The 24,595-nt window shown below is 37.8% G+C and overlaps 3 protein-coding genes and 1 long non-coding RNA gene across 4 annotated transcripts; 3 read left to right on the forward strand and 1 right to left on the reverse strand.

Moving 5' to 3' along the window:
• Positions 1-242: 242 nt before the first annotated feature.
• On the forward strand, positions 243-11,522 carry LOC110383087 (uncharacterized). The gene is made up of 4 exons (XM_021343810.3): positions 243-475; positions 8,628-8,763; positions 9,171-9,307; positions 9,636-11,522. Exons 1-4 carry the CDS (start codon positions 371-373, stop codon positions 9,819-9,821), a joined length of 564 nt encoding a protein of 187 aa, XP_021199485.3. The 5' UTR covers positions 243-370; the 3' UTR covers positions 9,822-11,522.
• A 720-nt stretch (positions 11,523-12,242) lies between these two features.
• LOC110383088 (alpha-1,2-mannosyltransferase ALG9) lies at positions 12,243-21,665 on the forward strand. Its single transcript, XM_064034648.1, has 9 exons — positions 12,243-12,478; positions 13,404-13,570; positions 14,901-15,087; positions 15,398-15,597; positions 15,934-16,211; positions 16,577-16,734; positions 18,048-18,232; positions 18,572-18,793; positions 19,710-21,665. Exons 1-9 carry the CDS (start codon positions 12,384-12,386, stop codon positions 19,994-19,996), a joined length of 1,779 nt encoding a protein of 592 aa, XP_063890718.1. The 5' UTR covers positions 12,243-12,383; the 3' UTR covers positions 19,997-21,665.
• On the reverse strand, positions 13,816-14,495 carry LOC135116903 (uncharacterized). The gene is made up of 2 exons (XR_010276472.1): positions 14,309-14,495; positions 13,816-14,047 (listed from the first exon to the last, which is right to left on the reverse strand). It is a non-coding gene; the product is annotated as an uncharacterized LOC135116903 (long non-coding RNA).
• A 219-nt stretch (positions 21,666-21,884) lies between the features above and the next one.
• LOC110383086 (tubulin beta chain) lies at positions 21,885-23,861 on the forward strand. The gene is made up of 2 exons (XM_021343809.3): positions 21,885-22,114; positions 22,541-23,861. Exons 1-2 carry the CDS (start codon positions 22,058-22,060, stop codon positions 23,828-23,830), a joined length of 1,347 nt encoding a protein of 448 aa, XP_021199484.1. The 5' UTR covers positions 21,885-22,057; the 3' UTR covers positions 23,831-23,861.
• Positions 23,862-24,595: the final 734 nt, after the last annotated feature.

Genomic DNA, 24,595 nt, shown 5'->3' on the forward strand with positions numbered 1-24,595 from the left:
TGAATGATTTTGAATATTTATTTGAACCATTTGAACGAAGTGAAGAATTTTGCCGCCATTTCTTGTATAGACGTGACGTTCAAAAACATAATTAAGTATATTTTAATAATTTTAAAGATAGGATAAAGATTCTTTCTTGAGAAATTCGTTAAGAGAGTAAATCCATAGCTTTCTTATTTAATGTTACGGCTAACGCGCCCGAAGTGCGAATCACACTTCGGGTGAAGATGCCTTACAGTTTCCGAACGGAGACTAGTTGTCAACTGTCAATCGTGTCTAATCGATAAAAAAACGTGAAGAGGTTATAAAAATGTGAGAATGTCTATAATCTAAATATTTTCTAGTAAAGTGAATAAAATAATCCGTGAAAATGTTGTACGATGAATTTAAACCGATTGTTGATCTCGTATTGAACAACTGGACTGCGTTGCAGCTTGCCGTCGAACATGGAATGGGAGCTCCTGGAGGCGAAAAGGTAAAACTATCAAACGAAGTTATTATATTTATAATTAACAGTAATAAACTTTATAACAGAATGTCCTCTTCATTGATAACTGCTAAAACTGCTGTGAAAACGCCTGCGTAGTATAGCACTACGCAGGCGTTAAATATACACACGTACATACTATACTTAGTGAAAAATACTATGTATACACTGTTGTTTCTTCAGCCCGCATGAATTAAATAACATACGCATCCGTGGTTGGTCCAGTTGACTGGTAACAAGCCTAACACGAGAGTTATAGTTTATATTACAAGAAAGTTTTGTTTTATAAACATGGCTATATCTGGGATAATATTATGCCATATTGTCAACTTGAAACATGATCTGTGTGCCCTAGATGATTACTTAAGTTACTAGTACTTGTACTTAGGTCAGCTCTTGGCTTGGCTGTGGCTTGTGTGTGGCTATATTACTGTGAAGGTTAAGAAACTTTCATTCCATCTATGTCTGACATTTTAATATTACAGCTCTTTTATATATTTTACTACTACCCTTTCGTAGATGATGATCTACAAAATCATATGTATGACAGATAAGGGATGGACAGCTATAAAAAAATAAATTTGAATTCCATCAAACAACCAAAAAATAAACATGCAGATTGATAACCTGCTTTTTATGGTATGATGCCTTACCAGTAGGGCATGCAATACCGGTTAACCGGTTTCGTTTTTACCGGTAAATCGCCCATTTTTGCGAGTTTTAAATTACCGGTAAAAATAATATGAAACCGGTAATTTACCGGTTTTTACGTTTTTCTGATAAAATATAGCAATTGTTCATTTAACGTCAAATATTTGTTATGTAGCCTGAATATAATGTAATGTTGCATACATGACGTATTGTAAAAGTGTTAAAGTTGCTGTTTTTTAGGAAAGTAAACTTGTGTGTCTTTAATTATCTCTAGGTTAGATACAAATCTTCTTTCTCATCTTAATTTATAAAATCTAAACAAATTGTATTCATTCGGTTATTCTGTTTTTCCTCATAGCTGTCAGCTCATACTAGGTACAAATGTAGCTAATGCTTATTTTACCTACTCTATGACCTTACTGAGCAAGGGCTTTTACTTCACCACCATGCGGACAGCTCTGAGGACACGGTGGAGCACACAGTCCAGGTGCGCACTGCCTGGGAAGGGTATCGCCATGTTGTTGTCGAGGCAATAGGCAGCGGCGACCTTTCGCATCTTTCCCTGGTTCAAGCCATGGTCCGGAGCTAGAGGGAATGGGAAGCCGTCGCCTCCTTCTGCGAAGCAGTCATGCTCGAGAAGGAGACGGCGGAGCGACTGCGAGTAGCACCTCTCATCCCAGCCGCTGTAGTGGACCCTTGGCTCCCGTGGTGTCTTACCACGGGCGCCAAGGGTCGAGAGACCACTCCCGGCCACCATAGGCGTCGGTCTGTGGGCGGTGAGTTCGGGTGGCTCATCGTTCCACCGTCTGCATAGACAACAGACCCGTGTCAGCGGCGCGCGTTGTTCCACGGGCTCCTCAGGGAGATGTTAGCAAACCCAGTGGGGTCCAGCAGGGCCAAGGCCTTTCGGGGCCGCGGGATTGTTCGAAAGAGTTACCGCGACCCTGGTCCATAAAACGCCTACTAAAAAACATGGGTTTTAGACAGAAAGAGTCTGTCATTTGATGATTTACCATAAAAAAGGGCTTTCTCTTCAATGAAAAATATATTTTTTTACGGTAATTCTTAGCGTTTATCCCGTCTTGTGACGGGGTCGGCTTTCCGTATCTTCCTTCTTCCACTTCGCTCTATCCTCCTGAATAGACATCTTCCTCTTCGAGTTCGCAGATTTTCATGTCATTCATTATACGACGCTCAACCACCACGGTTTCGGCCTGCCTTTGCGCCTTTGACCGAGTATATTGAGATTGAGTATCACATTCACATTGCCGATGTCCTCAGTTAGGGTATATATGTTCTGTGGGTGTCACTCCTTTTTACATGCATGGTCTCATAACTTCAAACAACCTGAGAGAATCTTTAAAAAGTTTATTGCCATTGTCTGAAGATGGCGTTATTTTAAAAAAATATAGTATTTTTTATATTAATTGGTAACACTGATTTTTTTTTTGTTGTTGTAACAACACAACATCGTTGTCATATGTTTATTTTTCATTTCACGCAGACACTCTTGTATAAAATCTCTGTAGCAAACTTAGAAATGTACAAAATAGCTAAGAAAAAGAAATAATTTTATATTTTATTTACTTATACTATTAATAGCTACTACTGATTGTCTTAAATTTAATTGAAAAATATAATTTATTTTTATTTTAATAAATATCAGTTATGGTCATTCGTTCTGGAACGAAACGTTGTGTTTTGATTTCAAAATCTCAGTCCGTTTATTTTCTTCTGAAGTGAATGGATGCGTTTATTGTGTTTTTTCTCTTTTCGACTGACCTGGCTATTACTTGGATTCCGATATTACCGCTATCATCGACTGACTTGGCTTTTACCTGGACTCCGATATTCCCGTCTTTATCTTCTGACTTGTGGCTGAAAACTAGGACTTTGTTTTGCACTGTGAATTGGATTTTGTCGACCATGCCTATGAAAAGATGTTGTGCCTGCAGCAAAACCCGTAAGTACATTTAAAATTATGTGTAACCACCTAGTTGCTTCCCTTGGTTTTACCCGCATCCTGATTGAACTACTTAACACCCGAATAAAAAGTAGCCTATGTGTTAATCTAAGTTACCCTCTATGCCACTTACGCCTAAACACGGAGTAAACTTACGCCTGGAATAACGAAGGAATAGCCATATATTTTGAAAGGTTTGAACTTGGAGTAATTTTGCTCCGTGTTTATTAATAAGGCCTTAAGTGTGTGCCAAGTTTCGTCAAAATCCGTCCAGCCGTTTTGCGCGTCAACGAGAAACAAACAAGAAAACATACAAATAAACAAAAATCCAAGCCACATCCAATCTATGTGTGTTTTTTAAACTAAGGAATATCACTATTAATTCATGTACAAACCAATAAATAAATGTGGATGTGATTCTCTTGCACTACTGCACTACTGTTATAAAAAAAATATATAATACAACTTTAAAAAGTTTTGGTCAGTGGGTTATCTCCGGGGCATGTTTCCTTTTTAAACAAAATGTGCTTCATATTCTTTCATTTTCTTACTTAACAAGCCGTGAGACAAACTATAAAAAGGGTTCTTCTTTATATGTCATGATTGAAGTACTGAACATATTTTTAACAATAACTATTGAAGTAATACACTGACAACTTTAGAAATGATATTTTAGAACAATGTCTGTAGAACTTTTGTAATCCTTTCAGACTTATTTGAAATCAAATATCATAAATGCTGTAAATTATTTTCTTCATTTTAATTAATTATATATTGAATTGTTTACATGTAAAAGAACCTATTTAAAAAGACTTCATTCTCCAACATGAAACACATTAAAATGTGACGTGTTTTCTTTATTTACCTTTTGGCTCATGGCTTGTTGAATAGGATATATGAATTGAGGATGAGGAACAAAATAACATCGCTTGAAGGCCTGTATCACTTTGATTAGTGTTTAGTGCAAGTGTTTTGTGATTAGATGTCATGTTACCTATAGTAACTGACAATAGTTTTTTACTTTACAGGGGCAGATAATGTTATCCTGCATTTATTTCCAAACCCAAACAAGGAACCAGAGAGATTCAAATTATGGGTCAATGCTATTGGTGGTGATCTTTTTGTAAAAGAAGATCAAACTATATTTAACTATTATCGAGTGTGCCATGCACACTTTGATGAAAAAGACCGCACCTGGAGTAAGAGACTCAGCCCAAATGCAGTACCTTCATTAAACTTGCGAGGTAATTTTTATATTCTTTTTAATTTTGAATAGTCCATAATCATCTTTAGAACACAAATAAACTTCGTCATTGGTGCCAGGAGTGGCTGCTGAGCCTGACGTCTTGTGCAAGATTTATGAGTAGATATTATTGGATTAATTTTATGTGGTGGTGTGTAGTAAGAAAGCCAAACAACTAAAATGTACCCTGAAACTGTAGTCAATGAAGTATATTTATATTGTTATGTATAATGTTACTAAGTGATTTTTATTCCTTACAGGTTTTCAAACCACTCTAACAAGAAGACCTTTGCAAGAAATATCCAACCTGGAATACTCTCAAGCTCAACCGTCCACGTCAACCTTTCAACCATCTACATCAACAGCTCCACCATTGACATCTGAATTTCTGGTTCAACGTGCTCCATCAATATCCAAAATTGTGACTTCTTTGCCAAAGGGTAAGTGCATGCTTATGCAAGATTTAAGTTACTGTGAGCATCTGTTGAAGCAAGTCTAATCCAATATTCAGTGTTCACTAAAATATCTGCATATAATAGATTAAATTCTAAATTTTCTAGGGTAACTTTGTTTAATGTTAGCACAAGCTAATTCCTTTACTAATGGATAAAGAATGATGGGCAATTTGAAAAATGAGTGTCAGAAGAGAGATGATTGTGTAATTAAGATCTAATTTATTAAATTAATACATAAAACTGCAAAATATGTTGTACTTGAAATTATGAAACCTCACATCTGTGAAGTTTCGTCAACTAATAAAATTTTACATTGTATTTTCACACAGAAATTGCTCAGTCTTATAGTGTAGACATTAGAAGATGAGTTAGATCACAATGAGGTTGATGGCCCAGAGCGCTCAAGATGACCTTAATTTTAGACAGTAACTTATTATTTAAATTTTATTTTCAGGTAAATTGAAGAGAACTACATTATATAATCCTGAAGTGATTGGATTAAACAAGAAAATAAGAAAACTTCAAAAGTCTAAAGAGGCAATAGCAGATAAGCTGAAAAAGGCATTAAAATTGTCTGAAAATACTTCATTCCAAAAGGCCATACAGGATTTTACACCTGCAGCATCAATATTTACTCACCTGCAATTCAGGGAAATTGGGAAGAAAAAATTGGGGAGGCGATTCACTAAAAATGAAAAAGTAATGGCCTTAGCCCTCTACAAACAGGGTCCTAGGTCATATCGCTGGCTCAGAAATTTTTTTGTTTTACCCTCACCATTAACGTTAAGTCGTATGATAACCAGAGCAGCTCTCAAGCCAGGGCTAAATGATAACTTGTTTGAACAGCTAAGGAGTAAAGTGGAGAAAATGAAGAAAAATGACAAGTTATGCATACTACTTTTTGATGAAGTAGCACTTGCACCACATTTTGATTACAGTAAAAGAAGAGACTGTATAACGGGATTTATTGATGATGGCAAAAACAGGAAGAGAAACATAGCTGACCATGCATTGGTTTTTATGATTAGGGGGATCATTAGAAATTACAAACAGCCTTTGGCATATACGTTTTGTGCCTCAACCACATCAGCTATGGAACTAGTTAGTCAGATAAAAACTATCATTAGAAAACTGAAGTCCATAGGCTTAAAAGTATTGGCAACGGTTTGTGACCAAGGCGCAACCAATGTAAGTGCTATAAACTGGCTAATAAATGAGACAAAGATGAGCTATGCAAGAAATAGTAAAGAATTTAAAAACAACGTTTTTGAAATAGATGGTGATGAAGTAGTGCCCTTATATGATCCCCCTCACCTCATAAAAGGAATAAGAAATAATTTAGTGAAAGCAGATTTAAAAGCTCATTTAAATGGGAGGAATGTCACTGGAAAGTGGGATCATATTGTCACATTGTATAAGAGAGATGGACTATATGATGGCATTAGGTTAATGCCTAAATTAACAGACAGACATGTGATCCCACAAAAAATCTCCAAAATGAAGGTGAAATGTGCTACTCAAATATTCAGCCGGACTGTAGCTGGTCACTTAGGGACATTAACTCGTGAGTATAATATATTTTCTTTATGTATTTATCATATACTAGCTGCTTCCCGCGGTGTCACCCGCGTCCTGAGAAACTTCTTTCAGTACCTGGATAAAATATAACTTATATTCACCGGGGATAATGAATATACTAACCTAATGCAACAGTGAAATAATTTTTAAAATCGGTCAAGCAGTTTCAGGTCCTATTCAATCCAAACATACAATCAAATCTTTCCTTTTAATAATATTAGAATCGACAATTAAATATTTAATAAGATATAACTTAAATTTTGTGGTTATCTAATCTGATTTCCTGATCCAATCATGTTCAGTTTATTTAAGGTAACCCATTTTCTAAAACACCAATTTTATATGTAAAGACCCTCTGTATATACATATGAAGCTGTGAGCAGTCAATATAATGACAACCATGTTATTTCAGGTGATGGAGTACTTCCTCAAGAATGTGAGGACACAGCTGCACTGCTCAAGTTCTTTGATGAGTTGTTTGACTCAGTGAATGGTAGTTTTGACAACTTTAAAAAGAGAGGACGAAAACTACTGCTGGGCCCAGTATCACCAAGTTCAAGCCATAAAAAAATTTGGTCCCAGGCTAAGCCGGTTTTGAGTACTATGAGGTTCCAAAAACAAAATGGAAAATCAGTTACTGTACCCTCAGTTAAAAACTGGTTACACACTATTGATAATATAGAATATCTTGTAGATGTATTACAAAAAAAATACAATCTGACCTCTCTTTGGATGCGCCACTTCAACCAAGACCCATTAGAAAACTTTTTCGGAAGCATAAGAAGCCATGGGTGCCGCAATATTTCTCCTTCTTGCGCTTCCTTTGAATCAGCTTTTGCCTCACTGCTAATTAACAATATGAGCAGTGTACATTCACCAGGGTCAAATTGTGAAGTTGATTCCTGCATTATATTTAAATAATTAAAGAACATGTTTTTTAAGACAAATGAGAGGTCAGATCGTACAACAGAAGTCGAATTTGATGACGTAGATAGTGACCACATCTTTAAAGATGTAGAAATTAAAAGGAGTGATCCAAAAATAAGATCACAAATTGATTATATTACTGGATATGTGCTGCGCAAGTTAAAAATAAAGTGCAGTTTGTGCAAAGAATCATTACATAATAAAGACACAATTAATAGTTCAATTCAGGAAAGGGAATATTCTCATAATAAAACTTGCCTCACATATCCATCACTTCCATTAATAAAGTGTTTTTCTAACATTCAAGATGTGGTCATGAGGATATTAAGAAAAAAACCGATTATCGACAATATAATGCAATACATCAAAACTATATTATCAATAGTTATTGACTATAGCTTTATAAAATGCCAGAAACATAAAAGTGAAGTTATTTTAAAAATTGAGCAACTTGTACTCAATTTATTTGTATATCACTGGTGCAAAAACACAAATAAATTATTAACGGGGTCCAGAACTGATTTTGAAGAAAATGATATTGTCCAAAAATTAGCACTTGCTTATTGTACAAAACGATTAAAAAAAATAAAATAGATTTTTGTATTATTTACTTTGTTTTATTTTAATTTCCTAAATAAAATTCTCAATAAAATTAAATAAAAAATCGCCACGAAGAAGCCCGGCGGCAAGCGAAAGTAGCTTGCACAAAGCACCAGATGGCGCTATACTCTATACATTTCGCAAAATGACTTGAGTGACGACTCTATACCCTATATAAAATGTACTCTGTGTTTACATGTCCGAACCATCGCAGCCGTTTCTCTTGCATTTTGTCGGCGACATCGCGTACGGATGGTACTGACATGTTTTTTGTTAAGGCTCACGTCACAAAAAACATTTACCACCTTATACTTTGCATATTTATTTAGTTTTTGCTTTAAGACTACCCAATCTTATTGTTATAATACACACTTAAAAAAAAATACAAAATTTACCGTTTTACCGGTTTACCGGTAAAAATATTTTTATTACCGAATTTGTACCGGTAATTTTTGTTTTACCGAAATTGCATGCCCTACTTACCAGCATATTTTATTGAAACCAAGCCAAAAAAAAAACTTGAACCTTTAGTAAAAAAAATATTCTCCGTCTTACCACAAAAACTTTTAAACGTCAGTTTAAGAACTGTCAAAAAAAATTACAGATTATGACGTTGACATATGGTTCATTTTGCAGCCACAATTTTTTTAGACAGTGTAAAACAAATGTTTAAGTTTTTGTAGTAAGTCTATCTAAGTTTAAATTATTTCTTTTTTTTTACAGACTGCACAGTTAATGTCAGTGTACATAGCAAGGTACTGTGTTGAGAACGTTGTGGACCGGGATGAGCTTACTGAAGTAATTGAGGATCTCATGGATGAGGAGTTTGAGACTGTCTGTCATGATGACTCGCCTAAAGGTATGTGTTTGCTGAAGAGGTCACTTACTATGATATAAATGCTTCTGAAGCTCAGATAATAACTTAAATTTTGTTAAAGAAACAAGTCATTAATTCGAAGTAGGCTGAAAATCAGCATCTTTTGAAGATCCCTCACCCTCCGCCTTTACTATTTTGGGTAATTTTAAGTACAATGAAGAAGCTATGTAACTAATCTACAAAATGCAATTAGACAGTTTTTTGTTTGAAATCAAGTGTTATAGTTTGCCAATCTCAATGGTGGATTGTAATAGCAAGTATAAGTACTTTCATTGGCTCTTAACCCTCACTCACCTCTGCCACCAGCTAAAACCCACCTGAAAACAGCATAGCCATCCCCATAATTTAGTAAAAGATAATTATAATCCAAAATTTTACATAATTTTCAGAAATAGCAGTATTACTCCTCCAGTTTCTAAATCTATTGCGGGAAGGGCGACATGACGAGTGCCGAGCTAGACTTGACGCCATGCCTAAATGTCAAATATGGCTGAGCCAGCCTATACACGAATCTGTTCCCCCACAAGTAAGTTGCATCTCTTCTATGTCCCAATAGCCTTTCCCAATATTCTATCTATTTGTTTTGCATAATAGTGATAGAATTTTGAAATAAGCCCCATAGGAGAAATTTAAAATCCTGTCTCTCATTTATATAACCACAGAGTATGGAGTAAATGGAGTGTTTAAAAATCTAAATGAATTAATAACAGAGAGAAAACTAACAAGAGACCCATAATGTTACCTGGTTTAAGGAATTAAAGGAATAATAATAATCTGTGTGCTGTATTCCTAGTTATACTTTGTTTTAAATATCATATGTAAAATTTTTTCAAACCTTCTTACTACTTTCTCAGTGCCACGGCAACCCAGACGATGACTCGACATCCAGTAGTGGGGAAGACGAAGGAGACACTCCCTATGTCAACGGTACTTCCAATCCCCCAGCCACATCATCAAATACTTCAAATGCAGCACCAGAACCTATGGACGAAGATGTTGACCCTGGTTGGACAGTGGTGCGTTCAAGAAGAAAGCATTGAACAATAATATGTGCCTGGTTTCTATAAACGAGAAAATTATTTGTGTTACAGGTGGTAGTTTTTAGACATAAATCATACAATAAAGGTCAAAAAACTGCCATCTATAAGCAATTTCACTGTTTCTTGTTTAAAGGGACTGCTATTAGTTGATAAATTTGTTTGGTTTGAGCTGCTCAGTTTCCGAAAAAACATATCTAATAGTTGGTCGATGATTTTACTGTATAAAAATGTATACTATAGAATTTCTACCATTGTGTATTTGAATGTTTCTTGTTGATCTGTACTAAATTATAGACTCTAAAATAGTGTACCTATTTCTATCATTATTCTCACTTATCAAATTTAGATGACAATACTATAGAATAGGTTTAGGGACTCAATAAAAAACATTGTCGAAATTAACTATTATATACTAATAAACTTCAATGTGTCATGAGCAGCTCAAATAAGAAAAAATTGTGTGAGATGTGATTATAACGTTTTAAGGGTTGATTCGATACAAGGGATGCGAGTTATTTACTGAAATAATTGTTACATTACAGCACACGTGTTAACAGTAGCAAATGTAGTATTATAATGAAAAATACTAGGACTGTTACTTGCTTCTAATTTTTCGTGAATATCAATACATTGGTTTGAGTACTGTTATAAGTACTAATATCGATATTTTTTGTTAGTATCGTCCCAACCTAATGCTACGGTCACACGCGCGGCATGCAGCCCGTCCCGGGCCGGCGGACATTCAAGCAGTTCACACGCCCGCCGATGTATCAGACAGTTCAAGAATGGCGAGCAGCGAGGATCTCGGTGTTGTAGCTGCCATATCCTTTGCCTTAACTTATTTTTATTGGAAAAAGAAACAAAATGATGAACGACGTTGACCATTCCGCCATGTTGTAATCTCAGATCGTAGCGACTTTCTTAGCAACGTTGAATGAAGATCCATTCAACGCGAAAGTGCAGGAGAGACTGACTGCGCGAGTGTAAACAGTCGCCGGGCGCTCATTCATCCTTTGAACTTTGCCAAAAAACCGACACTTGCCCGATTCGCAGCATTCACGTTCACAGGCGCGTTCACGGGCTCGGGCGTACCGTTTACATGGTCGTGAACGTGAATGTGCTCGTTGAATGTAGAGTTGAACGCGCGCTTGTGAACGTAGCACTAGATGTAGGGCCCTGATATTTGAATGTATCATAAATCTTGTATCTATGCTAGTTACAAAAATCCCATTCCCCATATACTGTTTCCCTGAACTTTTCTTCCACAATCTTAGGTACTTACCTACTAAATTATGGTGTAAGATTTTCTTGCAATATTTTAGTGGCAATTAGCTGGCCTAATTATGTACTTCCTTCGTTTATAATGTTACTATCGTAATAAAATAGTTGAATGTTTACATCAATTTATAAATAAAATTGTGTAGTTCTCCGGCACAAAATAGGCGGTGATATACGATATTTATCAATTACATTACGGTGTATCACGGGACATCCATCTTTGAGAAACACTCCTTTAATAGCCGCTATTCCGACGAGTTAGTACTCCATTTACTGTGTACTCTATGACATTTAACTGTAAAGTAGAAATTAATAATTCTACACCATATACATAGTGAGAATTTTAGGATGTATGTACGAATGTACGTTGTAACGACACTGTATTTATATTTTTGTCTAATAAATATGTATATAAATGTTGAATTTATTGTTTCATTAAAACCTACTTTAGCAATTGTTGAACAGAATACCAGAAGAACACGGCTGGCCAGTAGTTACTGCGATTTTAAATCAACTACACGATTGCTGTGAATGGCTGTGATCAATTTGGCCCGCACACCCGTTTGATCGATTACATTACATTACTCGAGTACTCGATTGACAGTACAGTCTTAATGGTTTTGTAGTCGTTGATACCCCAAAATAAAGTATGGGCTTCATCTATGTCTTTTACCAGCATCATCATATTAGCAAATTGACTCAACGAGCACAGTTAAGAACGTCATAGGCAGGAAGTAACTTCCATGAATAAAGTACTGCTTTCACAGCTATTCTATGGCTATCCAAAACCACTACAGCACATTTTGTAATAGCATCAATTACATAGCATAGAGAACAGGAGAGGAAAAATTATAGGACACCTTATACGTCACGACGATTTCATAAAAAAACATCGTGGAAGGGAAAGTCGAAGGAAAGAGGGGAAGGGGTCGTTCAAGGTACAGCTACATGAAACAAATTAAAGAGAAGGTGAATGTTGTGACGTATAAGGAAGTTCAGGAGTTGGCGCTAGATAGGCGTAAATGGAAGGAGCTGCACCGACAAGAGCTGGGCTCTTAAATTGAAGAAGATCACAAAAAAGGATCGAAGCAGTTATTTCCAAAGCTAGCTTCACAAATGCTAAAAAGGCGATGACGGTATGTGTCACATATCTGTCAGTGTCATTTTTCTTACGTAGATATTGCACGTAAACTAAACTATTTCTGAAAATAAATCTGATTTACGTTAATTTTATACGCCTAAAATTGTGAATTAAATGAATTAGACGAGTTACTTAATAACACAATGCCACTTACGGCAAGACAACGAAGTATACACAATAAGAATGGAGCGAAAAGGGCGACCAGCTTTAGCAAAGGGAAGCGAAAAGCTACCGAAGGGTATGTAGTAAGCCGGTTTACTATAAATAAACACGCTTATATTAATTTCTATTATTAAAATCTAAACTTGCTTCAATGTTTTGCGGTATTAAACCACTTGGCATCATTTATAGGTTATTATAATTTTTATTTTGGCTCTCCAATGCTCTAATTTGTTGGTGGTACTACAGTTTGGCGCTTATCCAGACGTTTCCGTACTCAAACAAAGGTAAAAACCGTCTGCTGACGTTAATTAAGCATGATGCTATACTAACAACAAACTATTTTAGTCTCAAGTGTTATTTTTTTTGTAAATAGCACATTAGTCACTGTCAAATGTAATATAGTGCCTAATATTATGTCATTGTTTTTGTTTACGGTGTATTTGCAATAATAATTACTAACTTTCCATTAAAATCCAGTCCTATTGGAATCTAACTAGATTAACAAGTAGTTTGAAATGAAACTATTTATCTTGTGAGAATGATCCAATATTTATTTTATTTTTATAAATCAAAGACTGATCCATGTTACCTTGTTGTCTTTTGTTTCTGTGACAACAAACAATACCATGACTATTATTCTCTTTTTGAGTCAGAGAGTAATTTAAAGTTGCTGCATTTCTTGTGTTCTAATATATTTCATTACTTTATATCTATTTGTTCCATTATTTCCATTACAGAGGAACCTAAAATTCCACTTGATATCCTTCCACTGACAACTTCATATTAGCCACATACAAACCATACTAAAATTTTAATAAACAACGAGAAATTTCCAAATAAATCCTTGGTACACACAGCTTAGAGCTTGAAAATTGGCAACTTTTTATCTGGGTTCCGTTAGTAGCTCTCTCCAGACACTAGTGGAACCTCAAAAATACATCAACACTTACAATAAAAGCAATTCATTAAATCATGTTCATATATCTCATGTGTACTTTCAGGGAGTTCCTTGTAACCAATGCTCCGTCAGACCTGCGGAGTATAGCATATCCTGGTGGAGCAGTAGCTCTAGGTCTGCTGCTGACTGCCCGTATTGTGTCCGCATACTGGGGTCATGTAGCTGATTGTGATGAAACTTATAACTATTGGGAGCCATTGCATTATTTAGGTAAGTAGGGTAGACTGGGTACAGTTGTGCCAATTTTCGTTTGATCACCAATAATTTTGATATTTGACTAATTAGCTCGCAGGAAAGGAACTTGTATCGCAATTTGTACATTTGTGTACGTAAAAACACTCATATATTGTTCCTTAATACAATGTATTACTCATAAGATCAATTTAAAAAAAAATGGGAAAGTGTCACAACCGGCCACATACCAAGGGCGGTTGTGACATGCATAAACATATATCAAAATGGTCTATAATATCTTTTATTGTAGAAATGTTTAACATAATAAGCTTACAAACATAGTTTTAACAATCAACAAAACAACATTTGCTCTGTTCAAACTTGTAGCTGTAGAAAGGCTTGTAGCTTGAGCTACACGTACGAAATCCCTTGTTTCACTTCTTCATCGGCATTTTTTTATTTTTTGATATCACACTGCGCTCTTTCGGTCTTCCGCAAACGTATCCTGGACATCTAAAAGCAAAAAACAATAATATGAGATTTATTATATGTAAAGATATTCGTCACAACCGTATTCCAAAAATTGACACAACCGTACCCAACGCATCATTTTGAAAACAAAAAATCGCCATGACTTTGCCAAATACTTTACGTAAAAAGAAATCACTTGTAATTAAATATTAATATTCAACTTTTAAAGAAAAAAATAACAAGATAATCTATCTGTATAAAAATAACAGTAATTAGGAAACGAAATCGAACAAAAATACTTACTTTTGATTGTTGAAAAGCAATGTGGGCTCCTGCTTACGTCAACGTCGTGCGCCGGCTAACGCAATACTGGGGAACGTGTTTAGGCTTGTGAGCCACGTCTTTCTCCCTCACAACCTCCCCCGTTTTACGTATAGTTTCGTTACAACTGCGACTGTCACTACCGTACCCTGGCACAACCGTACCCAGTTTACCCTAAACTAGAAATTTATTTTAGATGTACCAAGTATTGAATGTATTCTGCTGTGCTCTTGGAATGTATACTTATGTTACTCAATTGAATTACATAAATTTTGCATAAAAAGACAAATGACTTTTGTATACATTGCCTTGATTTTGTAGCAACATGTATTATAAAAAATACATATGTACTTATATTAATATGTACTTATATAAATATAAAATTGTATAACTTCTTCCAATTGTGTCCTTGTAAACATACTGTTTACTTAAAAAGTGTCCATACTTTTTGGAACCTTGTAAAAAGTGTGTGAAGACTGCAAAAGCCAATTTGAAATAAAAAATAATAAATAAATAATTTTTTTTTTCAACTTTTACTGAAAATAAATCATTTAAAAATGTATATAATTTCCAGTATACGGCAGTGGTCTCCAAACATGGGAGTACAGTCCGGTGTACGCTATCCGCTCATACATGCCACTCTGGTTGTTTGCTGTGCCCGCCAAGATACTGGCCTGGTTCATGACTCCTGTCTCTGTGTTCTACTCCCTTCGAGTGCTACTAGCGGTCCTGTCGGCTTGCGCTGAGCTTATGTTTTATAAGTAAGTTATATTACAAAATACATATCGCAAGAGTAAATAAGAGAAATCATAGCATCTGCTTAGCTATTTTATTAACAACTTAAAAAAAACATAGTATTTCTGGCAAATGCCTGCTGTATCTGTCTATCAGATATCAAGAATCGAAATTGGTGACTCAAAATGAATAATCCCAGAAAAAAGTTTTTTGTAAGTATATCAAGTCAACTAAAATTAGAATATAATAACAGAGAAGGGAAATATTGTATGCAAGTAAATGAAAGTATGAAAGAGTATCAAAAACTTGAAGTAATTTTTTTTTTATCTTTCCCAGAGCAATATGCCACGAATTCGGCGTCCACGTAGGCCGCGTCTGGCTAGCCATGACACTCCCAGCCGCCGGTATGTTCGCGAGCAGTTCTGCAATGCTTCCATCTGCGTGGAGCAGCGCGTTGTGCAGCGCTGCGCTCGCTTGCTGGTGGCGCAGACGTTACCCCACCGCTATATTCTTGACTGCCGCCTCTACGCTGCTTAGTAAGCTATTTTGTGTCATCAACTGCCTAGCCTTTTTCCAATCTATATTGGGATCAGCTTCCATTCTTATCCTTATGAAGCTGAGTACCATTGTTTTCTCAGCCCAATTATAGTCCTCCCATAACTTTTTGTTGTCACGGAAGATTGCGTGCTTTGTCTTTGTGCAGTTGTGTTTAGAATACAGTTTAAACATTGAGTGTTACAAGAACTGTACCCAACCCTACTGGGTTTTGGGTTCTGACTACCAGTGACAAATCTCTATTATACTCGTGACTCCTATGATAATAACAAAACAATTTTGCGTAGTTCTAACTCAATATTTTCTCTTCCCAACAGGCTGGCCATTCACAGCGCTCCTAGGCGTCCCCATAGCAATCGACATGGTATTAATGAAGGGACAAATTGTCGACTTTCTGAAGTGGTCTATCATTTCCCTTATCGTTATCCTGGTGCCAACAGTACTGGTTGATTCATGGCATTACGGTAGACTGGTAGTGGCACCGTGGAATATAGTCGCCTATAATATATTCACCGAACATGGACCTGATTTGTATGGAGTGGAACCCTGGACTTATTACTTTGTGAATGGATTCTTGAACTTTAATATTGTTTGGGTGAGTTACTTTTCTATTAATTTATTCTTTTTTTTGTGAGGTAGTGGGAATAATCCTGTGTTAGAAAAGAGCGCTCAATTATAATAATTCAGTTTGAATAGTAAAGATTGTTATTTGTCCCTAACATTAGAATTTCTTACTTATCAAATGACTAAAGCTACCGTTCCGAACCACAAGCAATCATGACGTGAGCATCTAGAAAACAGCTCGTGATTTTGTTCATTATTACTCACAATCTGAAAATGCCTGTCGTCGTACATTCCTGTACCGTTATTATGACGCAGTAACCCTATCGTTGGCGACCCTTGACTGCCTGATTTGAAAGTTAACCTTTCCAACCTTCAAATATCCCATTCCACTTACAGGTGCTAGCGCTATCATCCCCAGTATACCTAGTAGCCTGCACCGCGATGACGTCCCGGTCGACAGCGCGGGCGATGTTCTGTGCTCCGTACTGGCTGGACCTGCTGCCGCTCGTACTGTGGCTCGCTGTCTTCATGCTGCAGCCGCATAAGGAGGAGAGGTATTAACGGGCTATAGTTTGAAATCATATCATTTCAACTTTAGGTGCTCCATGGTCCATGGCTCAGTTGAAAGCAGTCAAAATCCAGAATCTGTGTCTGATCTTAAGGCCCCAGTACACGTTGGCCCAAGTGCGGCCAAAACACGCCATCACCAATGTGTACACGGGGTATTGGTGCAGGTTGGCGGACATTTGTCAAGGTTGGCGCGCATTCGGCGAGTTGTCGGTTTTTTGGGCACACATCAAAGGAATCTTGGCCCAGCTTGGCGTGTGGTGTTTACACATTCGGCCAATGTTTAGTTCGTCACCGACCGCTGAGGATAAAATACACTTTTGTGTTGCGTGTAAAAATAAATATAGTAGTAAATATAGCAGTGTAGTATAATATAAATATATATAGTAGTGTAGTATAATAAAAATATGTATAGTAGTGTACAAATAAATAGCCGAAGCCTTGATTACTTCGACGTCCATCGCAAGTGGCTTGCCAGGCAGCAATGAGCCATGCGCCAATGTGTAAACACCATTTGATTGTGGCCTACATTTGTGCTTTGCACAGCTTGGCCCAACACAGGCCAACGTGTACTGGGGCCTTTACAAATGCAGACGTATAGTTATCGGCACGAATCTTGAGCCCTGACCTTCATCTGCGCAGAAGTGATTTATTAGCAAAGAACCAATCCCGAGTGACGGTTATGATCCGATGCACTGCGGGCCAATCACCGCTTTAGCCCGCCCCCGCGCCTCACTTTTTTTTTTTAACGACGTCAAAATCATCAAATGACCCCTCCCGCTGTGGGTTAGCAGCTGTGAGGGAGTGTCAGACTCTTACTGACTAAAAACCGTCGTGTTCCGTCGTAGGCCTTTTATGTACCAGGGCCGCGGTATCTCTTTCGAACAACCCGCAGTGCGCCTCACTTCATACCACAAAAGGGATCCAATAAATTACTTCTCAAGCTCAAGATTCGTGCCCATGATTATACCATGCCATAACGTGAAAATGTTGCTTATGTGATCCGGGGATAGTGTAGCCTCCCAACAGTGAAAGGACTTTTCAAATCGTTGCAGCAGTTTCTTAGCGTTTTGGGACCAAAAAGATCTGTTTGTAAGCTAAACTTCAAGGTAAAAAGAACAAAACGAAATCTTCTTTACAACAGTAGTATGATTGTTTTAAATATCTTTGCGAGAAAAGAACAAATTGAGTAACTTTATCACACAAAAATTCTTTCTTTCCTGTCTTCTTTCTTATTATGTGTGTGTACATAAATTGTAAATAAATAAATAAAAATCAATATTACCATCTTCTTCCGCAGATTCCTCTACCCCGCGTACAGTATGATCATTCTCTCCGGAGCCATAGCTCTGGACTGCCTACAGAAGATGACGTTCGCTGTCGGTACCGAACTGTTTCGTTGGCGCAGAGAGAGAGAAAGGCGACATTATCTAGCTTATACCGGCCCGCTGATGGTCATGTGTGTGCTTATAGCGGGGGTTGCTGGTGAGTTGAGATTCTTGGCGGGTTATATTTCATCGTGATTATACTAGGACTTTGTGAGAAGACCAATCAGTGAAATATTTCATCAAGAAAAAACTCTTCGACTACTATATAAAATTAAACAGAAACTATACATTTCGATTAAAATAAAATGACGCTTTTCTTAATCAGTTTTTCTTTTGAAACAAGATGGCAGATAGCTATTGGTCTTTGCAGCCATTAAACAATTGACAATCATCAAAACAGCGAAACGCGAAGCTTCACGTGTCGCGCTTGCTGTCAGTAGGCCCACTTCTCGATCACGCTACTCCTGTCTGAACATTTTCATATCTCAACTTGCAGGTCTATCCCGCATAGCAGCCCTATATACGAACTACAACGCCCCCATGCGGATACTCCGTGACTTACCCCCAGCTCCTGAAGACGTGGAGCTGCGGCTGTGCTTCGGCAAGGAGTGGCACCGCTCGCCCTCCAGCTTCCACCTGCCGCCCGCCTACAGCGTCAGGCTCATACCCAGCGAGTTTACTGGGCAGCTGCCGGCGCCTTACAGCAACACACACAATGGTATGTACACTACATGCTCCATGACCTGCCTCCAGCTTCCACCTGCCGCCCGCCTACAGCGTCAGGCTCATACCCAGCGAGTTTACTGGGCAGCTGCCGGCGCCTTACAGCAACACACACAATGGTATGTACACTACATGCTCCATGACCTGCCTCCAGCTTCCACCTGCCGCCCGCCTACAGCGTCAGGCTCATACCCAGCGAGTTTACTGGGCAGCTGCCGGCGCCTTACAGCAACACACACAATGGTATGTACACTACATGCTCCATGACCTGCCTCCAGCTTCCACCTGCCGCCCGCCTACAGCGTCAGGCTCATACCCAGCGAGTTTACTGGGCAGCTGCCGGCGCCTTACAGCAACACACACAATGGTATGTACACTACATGCTCCATGACCTGCCTCCAGCTTCCACCTGCCGCCCGCCTACAGCGTCAGGCTCATACCCAGCGAGTTTACTGGGCAGCTGCCGGCGCCTTACAGCAACACACACAATGGTATGTACACTACATGCTCCATGACCTGCCTCCAGCTTCCACCTGCCGCCCGCCTACAGCGTCAGGCTCATACCCAGCGAGTTTACTGGGCAGTTGCCGGCACCTTACAGCAACACACACAATGGTAGCATATGTTGTTCTGATGTACAAGCTATAAACTGCCAAGTTTCATCAAAATCCGTTAAACCGTTTGAGCCTGGAATAGTACCAAACGTTATGTCCTTACTAACTTTCTCAATTTTAATATGGGAGTCATTATAACGGGTTAAACATGTAGACACAATTTTAATTTTATGTGATTGAAAATACATGTTGATTCAATACTGCCTTTTTCTGTTCTGTTAACATCACCACAATGAAGAAGTCCCAGAAATGTAACTCGAATAATATATACCTGAAACTTTTATTATTTTATTTCAGCAACTCGTCTCATTCATCCTCACTTCAACAACATGAACAAAGGTGACAACAGGACCTACATAAAACCAAGTGAATGCCACTACTTAGTAGACTCTTCCATTGGAAAACCTTCAGCCCTCGAACCAGCCTACCACAAAGATCCATCATGGGAAATAATATCCAGTGTTGCCATACTCGACGCTCAAAAGTCCCATCAAGTGTTCAGAGCGTTCTATGTACCAGTGTTGTCAAGTAAAAAAAATGTTTACGCTAACCTGTATTTGTTGAAGAATAAGGTGCTGGTTTAAATTAAGGATGTTTTTTGTAAGTATTTATACATTTTTAATAAATATTTTAATGGTTGTAATGCTGTGACATTGATATTTCAAAGTTTTTCACATGATATTATTGATTGTTTTTTATAAATTTTGTGTCGTAAAAATACTACGCACTCCTATTTAAGTGACAGACACTAAAAATGTTTAAATACCTACAATTCAATATAATGTTACCATAAACACTGAGGTTGGTCTTGATACTGTAGACTGTTGCCAGTTCGAAAATCTTCTAAATAGCAAGTAAGATATTATTGCAATGCGTTTATTTACATTTATTACCCTTTACTGGAGATACAAGGCGCCAAGTTTAGTCGGGCGCCATATTTGAAGATTTATTTTCGGCAACATGGACGCCAGCATAATTTAAATCGGGATGAATCTTGATCAAATCTCAGTTTAAAATCCTACAATAAATAAAACATATCAACGTAATATGTTTGACACACAGCACTGAATAGCTATAGTACCATCCTAAATACGGAGCTAGTCATAATTTAACAAATATTATGCTTGAATTATGTCCTTAAAATAATTAGTTTTAAGTACCTATTTAGTGCAATAATAATTTTATGTCAATTTTATATACGATGCAAAAGTCTTGACAAAATTGCATCGGCAGCTTACTTGATATTGATACCTATAAAGTAAATTCATAATTGAATAGTTCTCGTTAAAGTCAATGGCGGTCCGTAGCTAAATTCCGGGCAGAAGTAATTTATGCATTGAAGAATTTGCATGGTCGAGTACTTAAAATTACAATAATAAATTACGTATCTTCAATGATTTTTGTCAGAATAACAGTTTAAAACTTGGCGTGGTTTATATCAATTAATGCATTGATAAGCGCCTAAAAGAATTAAAACATAAATGAAAGTCGACAAGTACGATATCCATACAAAATTAGAAGTTTTATAATATAACGTCATTTAAGTCACTATATACAATACTGAGGTTGTGTAACTAATTTGAATATTGGAGCTATAAAATACTTTTTATCAAGTTAGTTCATAGGCCAGGAAGAGGCATTTTATCTTAGCTATACAAAGAGCATATAAATATCTGTCAGAAATAGGAGACATGAGGTCCTATATGAATTGTTTAGATTTCTATATGGAATCTTTGATTACTTTCTCGACTGTACAGTTATAACATTGACAAATGAACCTCTATTCCTACACATAAGATCGACTTGCATCGCAACGTGTTCACTCCACTTTATTCAAACATGGCTCTTACTGCTATACAATAGGGATCATTTTTCAATGTAACAGCAATTTGTCAGCAAGATGTACCTAAGTAAAAATTGAATGGACGAAGTTTACGTGACAGTCTGTTCTGTATTTACTGGTGTATAAAGTATGAGTGAGCTAAAGATGCATCTCTGCTTATCTATTCGAGAGAGAAAACCGCAATGATATGTGACTTAATAAAATAATGGTTTGCCACACAGGTTGTACTTTGCAAGAGAAGTTTTAGCACGAAGGAGTCCTTACTCATAGTAAATTAATGTAACATAATTAATAATATTCAGCTAGAATATTAATTTGTATTTTGCATTTTTATAAGCACGACGCAATTATGATGTAACTGTTGTTTTGTGATTTTATCTATATTTTTTATTATTAAAGTTATTTCTGAATTTGTTGTTTTTGAATTCCACCTTTTTATACAAAACCTTCTGTATTTGACTGTGATTATGTATTCTTTGTAATTTTCTAGTTTAGTAGAGATTTGGAACTTATACATATATTATGTACTGAGCCATGTCTAAAAAATACTTTTCGTTATTAAATCCAGGCTAGTAATAAGATTTTATTTTTAGATTTGCCAGATCTAGTGGGCTACAACCATGCACGGTCATGTTTATAGATGAACTCTCTACGGCCATGAAACAACGCCTTTGTAGTTATAATTAGTTTTATTTTCTTACTAATTAGATGTAGGCGTATGTAACAAGTTTTGTGTATTTTATTAGTTTTTTTAAGATACATTTTCGATTATATTTCTTTTGTTGATAAATTCGCTGTTGCAATGAGAGAAATAGTCCACATTCAAGTTGGGAGGTGTGGTAACCAGATTGGAGCGAAAGTAAGTATTTTAGTAGATTTTTAACGAAGATAGCCATTTTTGTCTACTTTAACCATACGTTAACTAATCTTACAAACATACATCATCCTCCGAGCCTTTTTCCCAACTATGTTGGGGTCGGCTTCCAGTCTAACCGGATGTAGCTAAGTACCAGTTCTTTACAAGGAGCGACTGCCCTATTTGACTCCCTCAACCCAGTTACCCGGGCAACCCAATACCCCTTGGTTAGACTGGTGTCAGACTAACTGGCTTCTGACTACCCATTACGACTGCCAAGGATGTTCAATGACTAATCTTACAAACAATGAATTCCTTATCATGTCCCAGGATAGTTTTCCAATTGTTTACTTTAAAGTATAAATGATTCTAGTAAGTCTTATCCGATAATGTTCCTAATATTATGTTTAAGTATTTCTTCAATTTCAGTTCTGGGAGGTGATCTCCGATGAACACGGGATCGACCCAAATGGTTGCTACACGGGTGACTGCGACCTTCAGTTAGAACGCATCAACGTTTACTACAATGAAGGATCAGGCTGCAAATATGTTCCCCGAGCGGTGTTAGTGGACCTCGAACCAGGCACCATGGACACTTTAAGAGCTGGAGTTTATGGAGAAATATTCAGGCCAGACAACATCGTATACGGCGTTACCGGTGCAGGTAATAACTGGGCTAAAGGCTACTACACCGAAGGCGCAGATTTGCTTGAATCTGTCCTAGATGTGGTGCGAAAAGAGGCTGAAGGCTGTGATTGTCTGCAAGGATTCCAAGTTGTGCATTCACTTGGTGGCGGTACTGGCTCTGGCTTAGGAACGCTGCTTTTAGCGAATTTGACTGAGGAGTACCCTGATAGGATTTCTGCTACGTACTCTGTGGTACCCAGTCCTAGGGTCTCTGACACAGTCGTAGAGCCTTACAATGCAACTTTAGCAATAAATCAGCTGATCGAGAATTCAACACAATCCTACTGTATAGACAACGAGGCTTTGTATCACATCTGTTTTCGCACGCTGAAGCTGCGGACTCCAACATACGGCGACCTGAACCACTTGGTATCTACGACCATGTCAGGAGTGACGACGTGCCTCAGGTTCCCTGGACAACTGAACGCAGATTTGAGAAAGCTAGCCGTCAACATGATACCATTCCCAAGGCTACACTTCTTCATGCCCGGGTTTGCGCCGCTGACGGCAAGAGGGTCCCAGAAATACCGAGCTCTAACCGTGCCAGAGCTGACCCATCAAATGTTTGATGCGAAGAACATGATGGCCGCTTGCGATCCTCGACACGGCAGGTATTTGACAGTCGCTGCAATCTTCCGCGGTCGTATGTCCATGAAGGAGGTAGACGAACAGATGTGCAACATTCAGTGTAAGAACAAGGACTTCTTTGTGGAATGGATTCCTAACAACGTGAAGACTGCTGTTTGCGATATACCTCCACGAGGGTTGAAGATGTCTTCGACGTTTATAGGGAATACGACAGCTATCCAAGAGTTGTTCAAGCGAATTGCGGAGCAGTTCACGTCCATGTTCAGGAAGAAAGCGTTCCTCCACTGGTACATCTGCGAGGGTATGGAAGAATCAGACTTTGCTGATGCTGATCATAACCTTTGCGATTTGATATCGGAGTACCAACAGTATCAGGACGCGAGCGCTGATGACCAGGATTTTGAAGGTGAAGATGAAGAGGCCAATGACTTTGATGAAACCTGATTATGTATTTATTTTGTATTTAATAAATTATTGGTTTCAAATGGACGTTTTGTTGAAGGGGAAAGATGGAGTGGGGAGAAACCGTGTTGGGTGTTCGGCACTTGTCTCACCGGCAACGATTAACGAGTAACGAGTAGAGCTAGAACTAGAAACGAGTTAGCGAGACGCGGGGAGCGAGTGCGTAGTGCGAGTGAGGCGGGCGATTACTCGCATCACTCGCTCGCTAGATACGCACTGTAGAGAAATGACCACTGGTTGCTCTCTCGGCGTGAGTTCTAAACGCTTGGCGAGTGTCGCCGAGCGAGTGTTATCTTTCATAGCTTTTGTCGCTCAGCGACAAACTAGTGAAGCGAGTGCTCGCCGGCAGTGTGAACAGTCAGCGATCAACTATTTGTATATGCATCTCTTTTGTTCACTTGGAAAGTATATCTATTGTACGTTTCTTGAGCGAGGAAATAGCCGATAGTTAGTAGTTTTCTCGTCGTTGGTGGGACAACTGCCTTCTGCCACAAATAACAGCACCTCGTACTAAGCGCTGGGTTGCGTAGGCATATGATATGACCGCTCGAAAAAGTTAGAATCTAATCTATACAATTATATAAAAGAAATCGTTTTAGTTACACATAACTCAAGAATGGCTAAACCGTTTTAGCTGAAAATTAGAAGGGAGATCGATATAGTTTGTCACACCATCCGGCTACGGATGGCAGTTATTTCGGAACGCGGGTGAACTGGCGGACGGAAAGCTAGTTTAATCATAAAATC

The sequence above is a fragment of the Helicoverpa armigera genome, chromosome 5 (genome assembly GCF_030705265.1).
Source record: "Helicoverpa armigera isolate CAAS_96S chromosome 5, ASM3070526v1, whole genome shotgun sequence".
Taxonomy (NCBI): Eukaryota; Metazoa; Arthropoda; class Insecta; order Lepidoptera; family Noctuidae; genus Helicoverpa; species Helicoverpa armigera.

Excerpts from the sequence above, each read along its gene's own strand:
- LOC110383086 (XM_021343809.3), top strand. The coding sequence starts at position 22,058 with ATGAGAGAAATAGTCCACATTCAAGTTGGGAGGTGTGGTAACCAGATT. Across the intron at positions 22,115-22,540 it reads GTAACCAGATTGGAGCGAAA|TTCTGGGAGGTGATCTCCGA; the intron begins GTAAGTATTTTA and ends CTTCAATTTCAG.
- LOC110383088 (XM_064034648.1), top strand. The coding sequence starts at position 12,384 with ATGCCACTTACGGCAAGACAACGAAGTATACACAATAAGAATGGAGCG. Across the intron at positions 12,479-13,403 it reads AAGCGAAAAGCTACCGAAGG|GGAGTTCCTTGTAACCAATG; the intron begins GTATGTAGTAAG and ends GTGTACTTTCAG. Across the intron at positions 16,735-18,047 it reads CAGCCGCATAAGGAGGAGAG|ATTCCTCTACCCCGCGTACA; the intron begins GTATTAACGGGC and ends CTTCTTCCGCAG.
- LOC110383087 (XM_021343810.3), top strand. The coding sequence starts at position 371 with ATGTTGTACGATGAATTTAAACCGATTGTTGATCTCGTATTGAACAAC. Across the intron at positions 476-8,627 it reads GAGCTCCTGGAGGCGAAAAG|ACTGCACAGTTAATGTCAGT; the intron begins GTAAAACTATCA and ends TTTTTTTTACAG. Across the intron at positions 9,308-9,635 it reads ACGAATCTGTTCCCCCACAA|TGCCACGGCAACCCAGACGA; the intron begins GTAAGTTGCATC and ends CTACTTTCTCAG.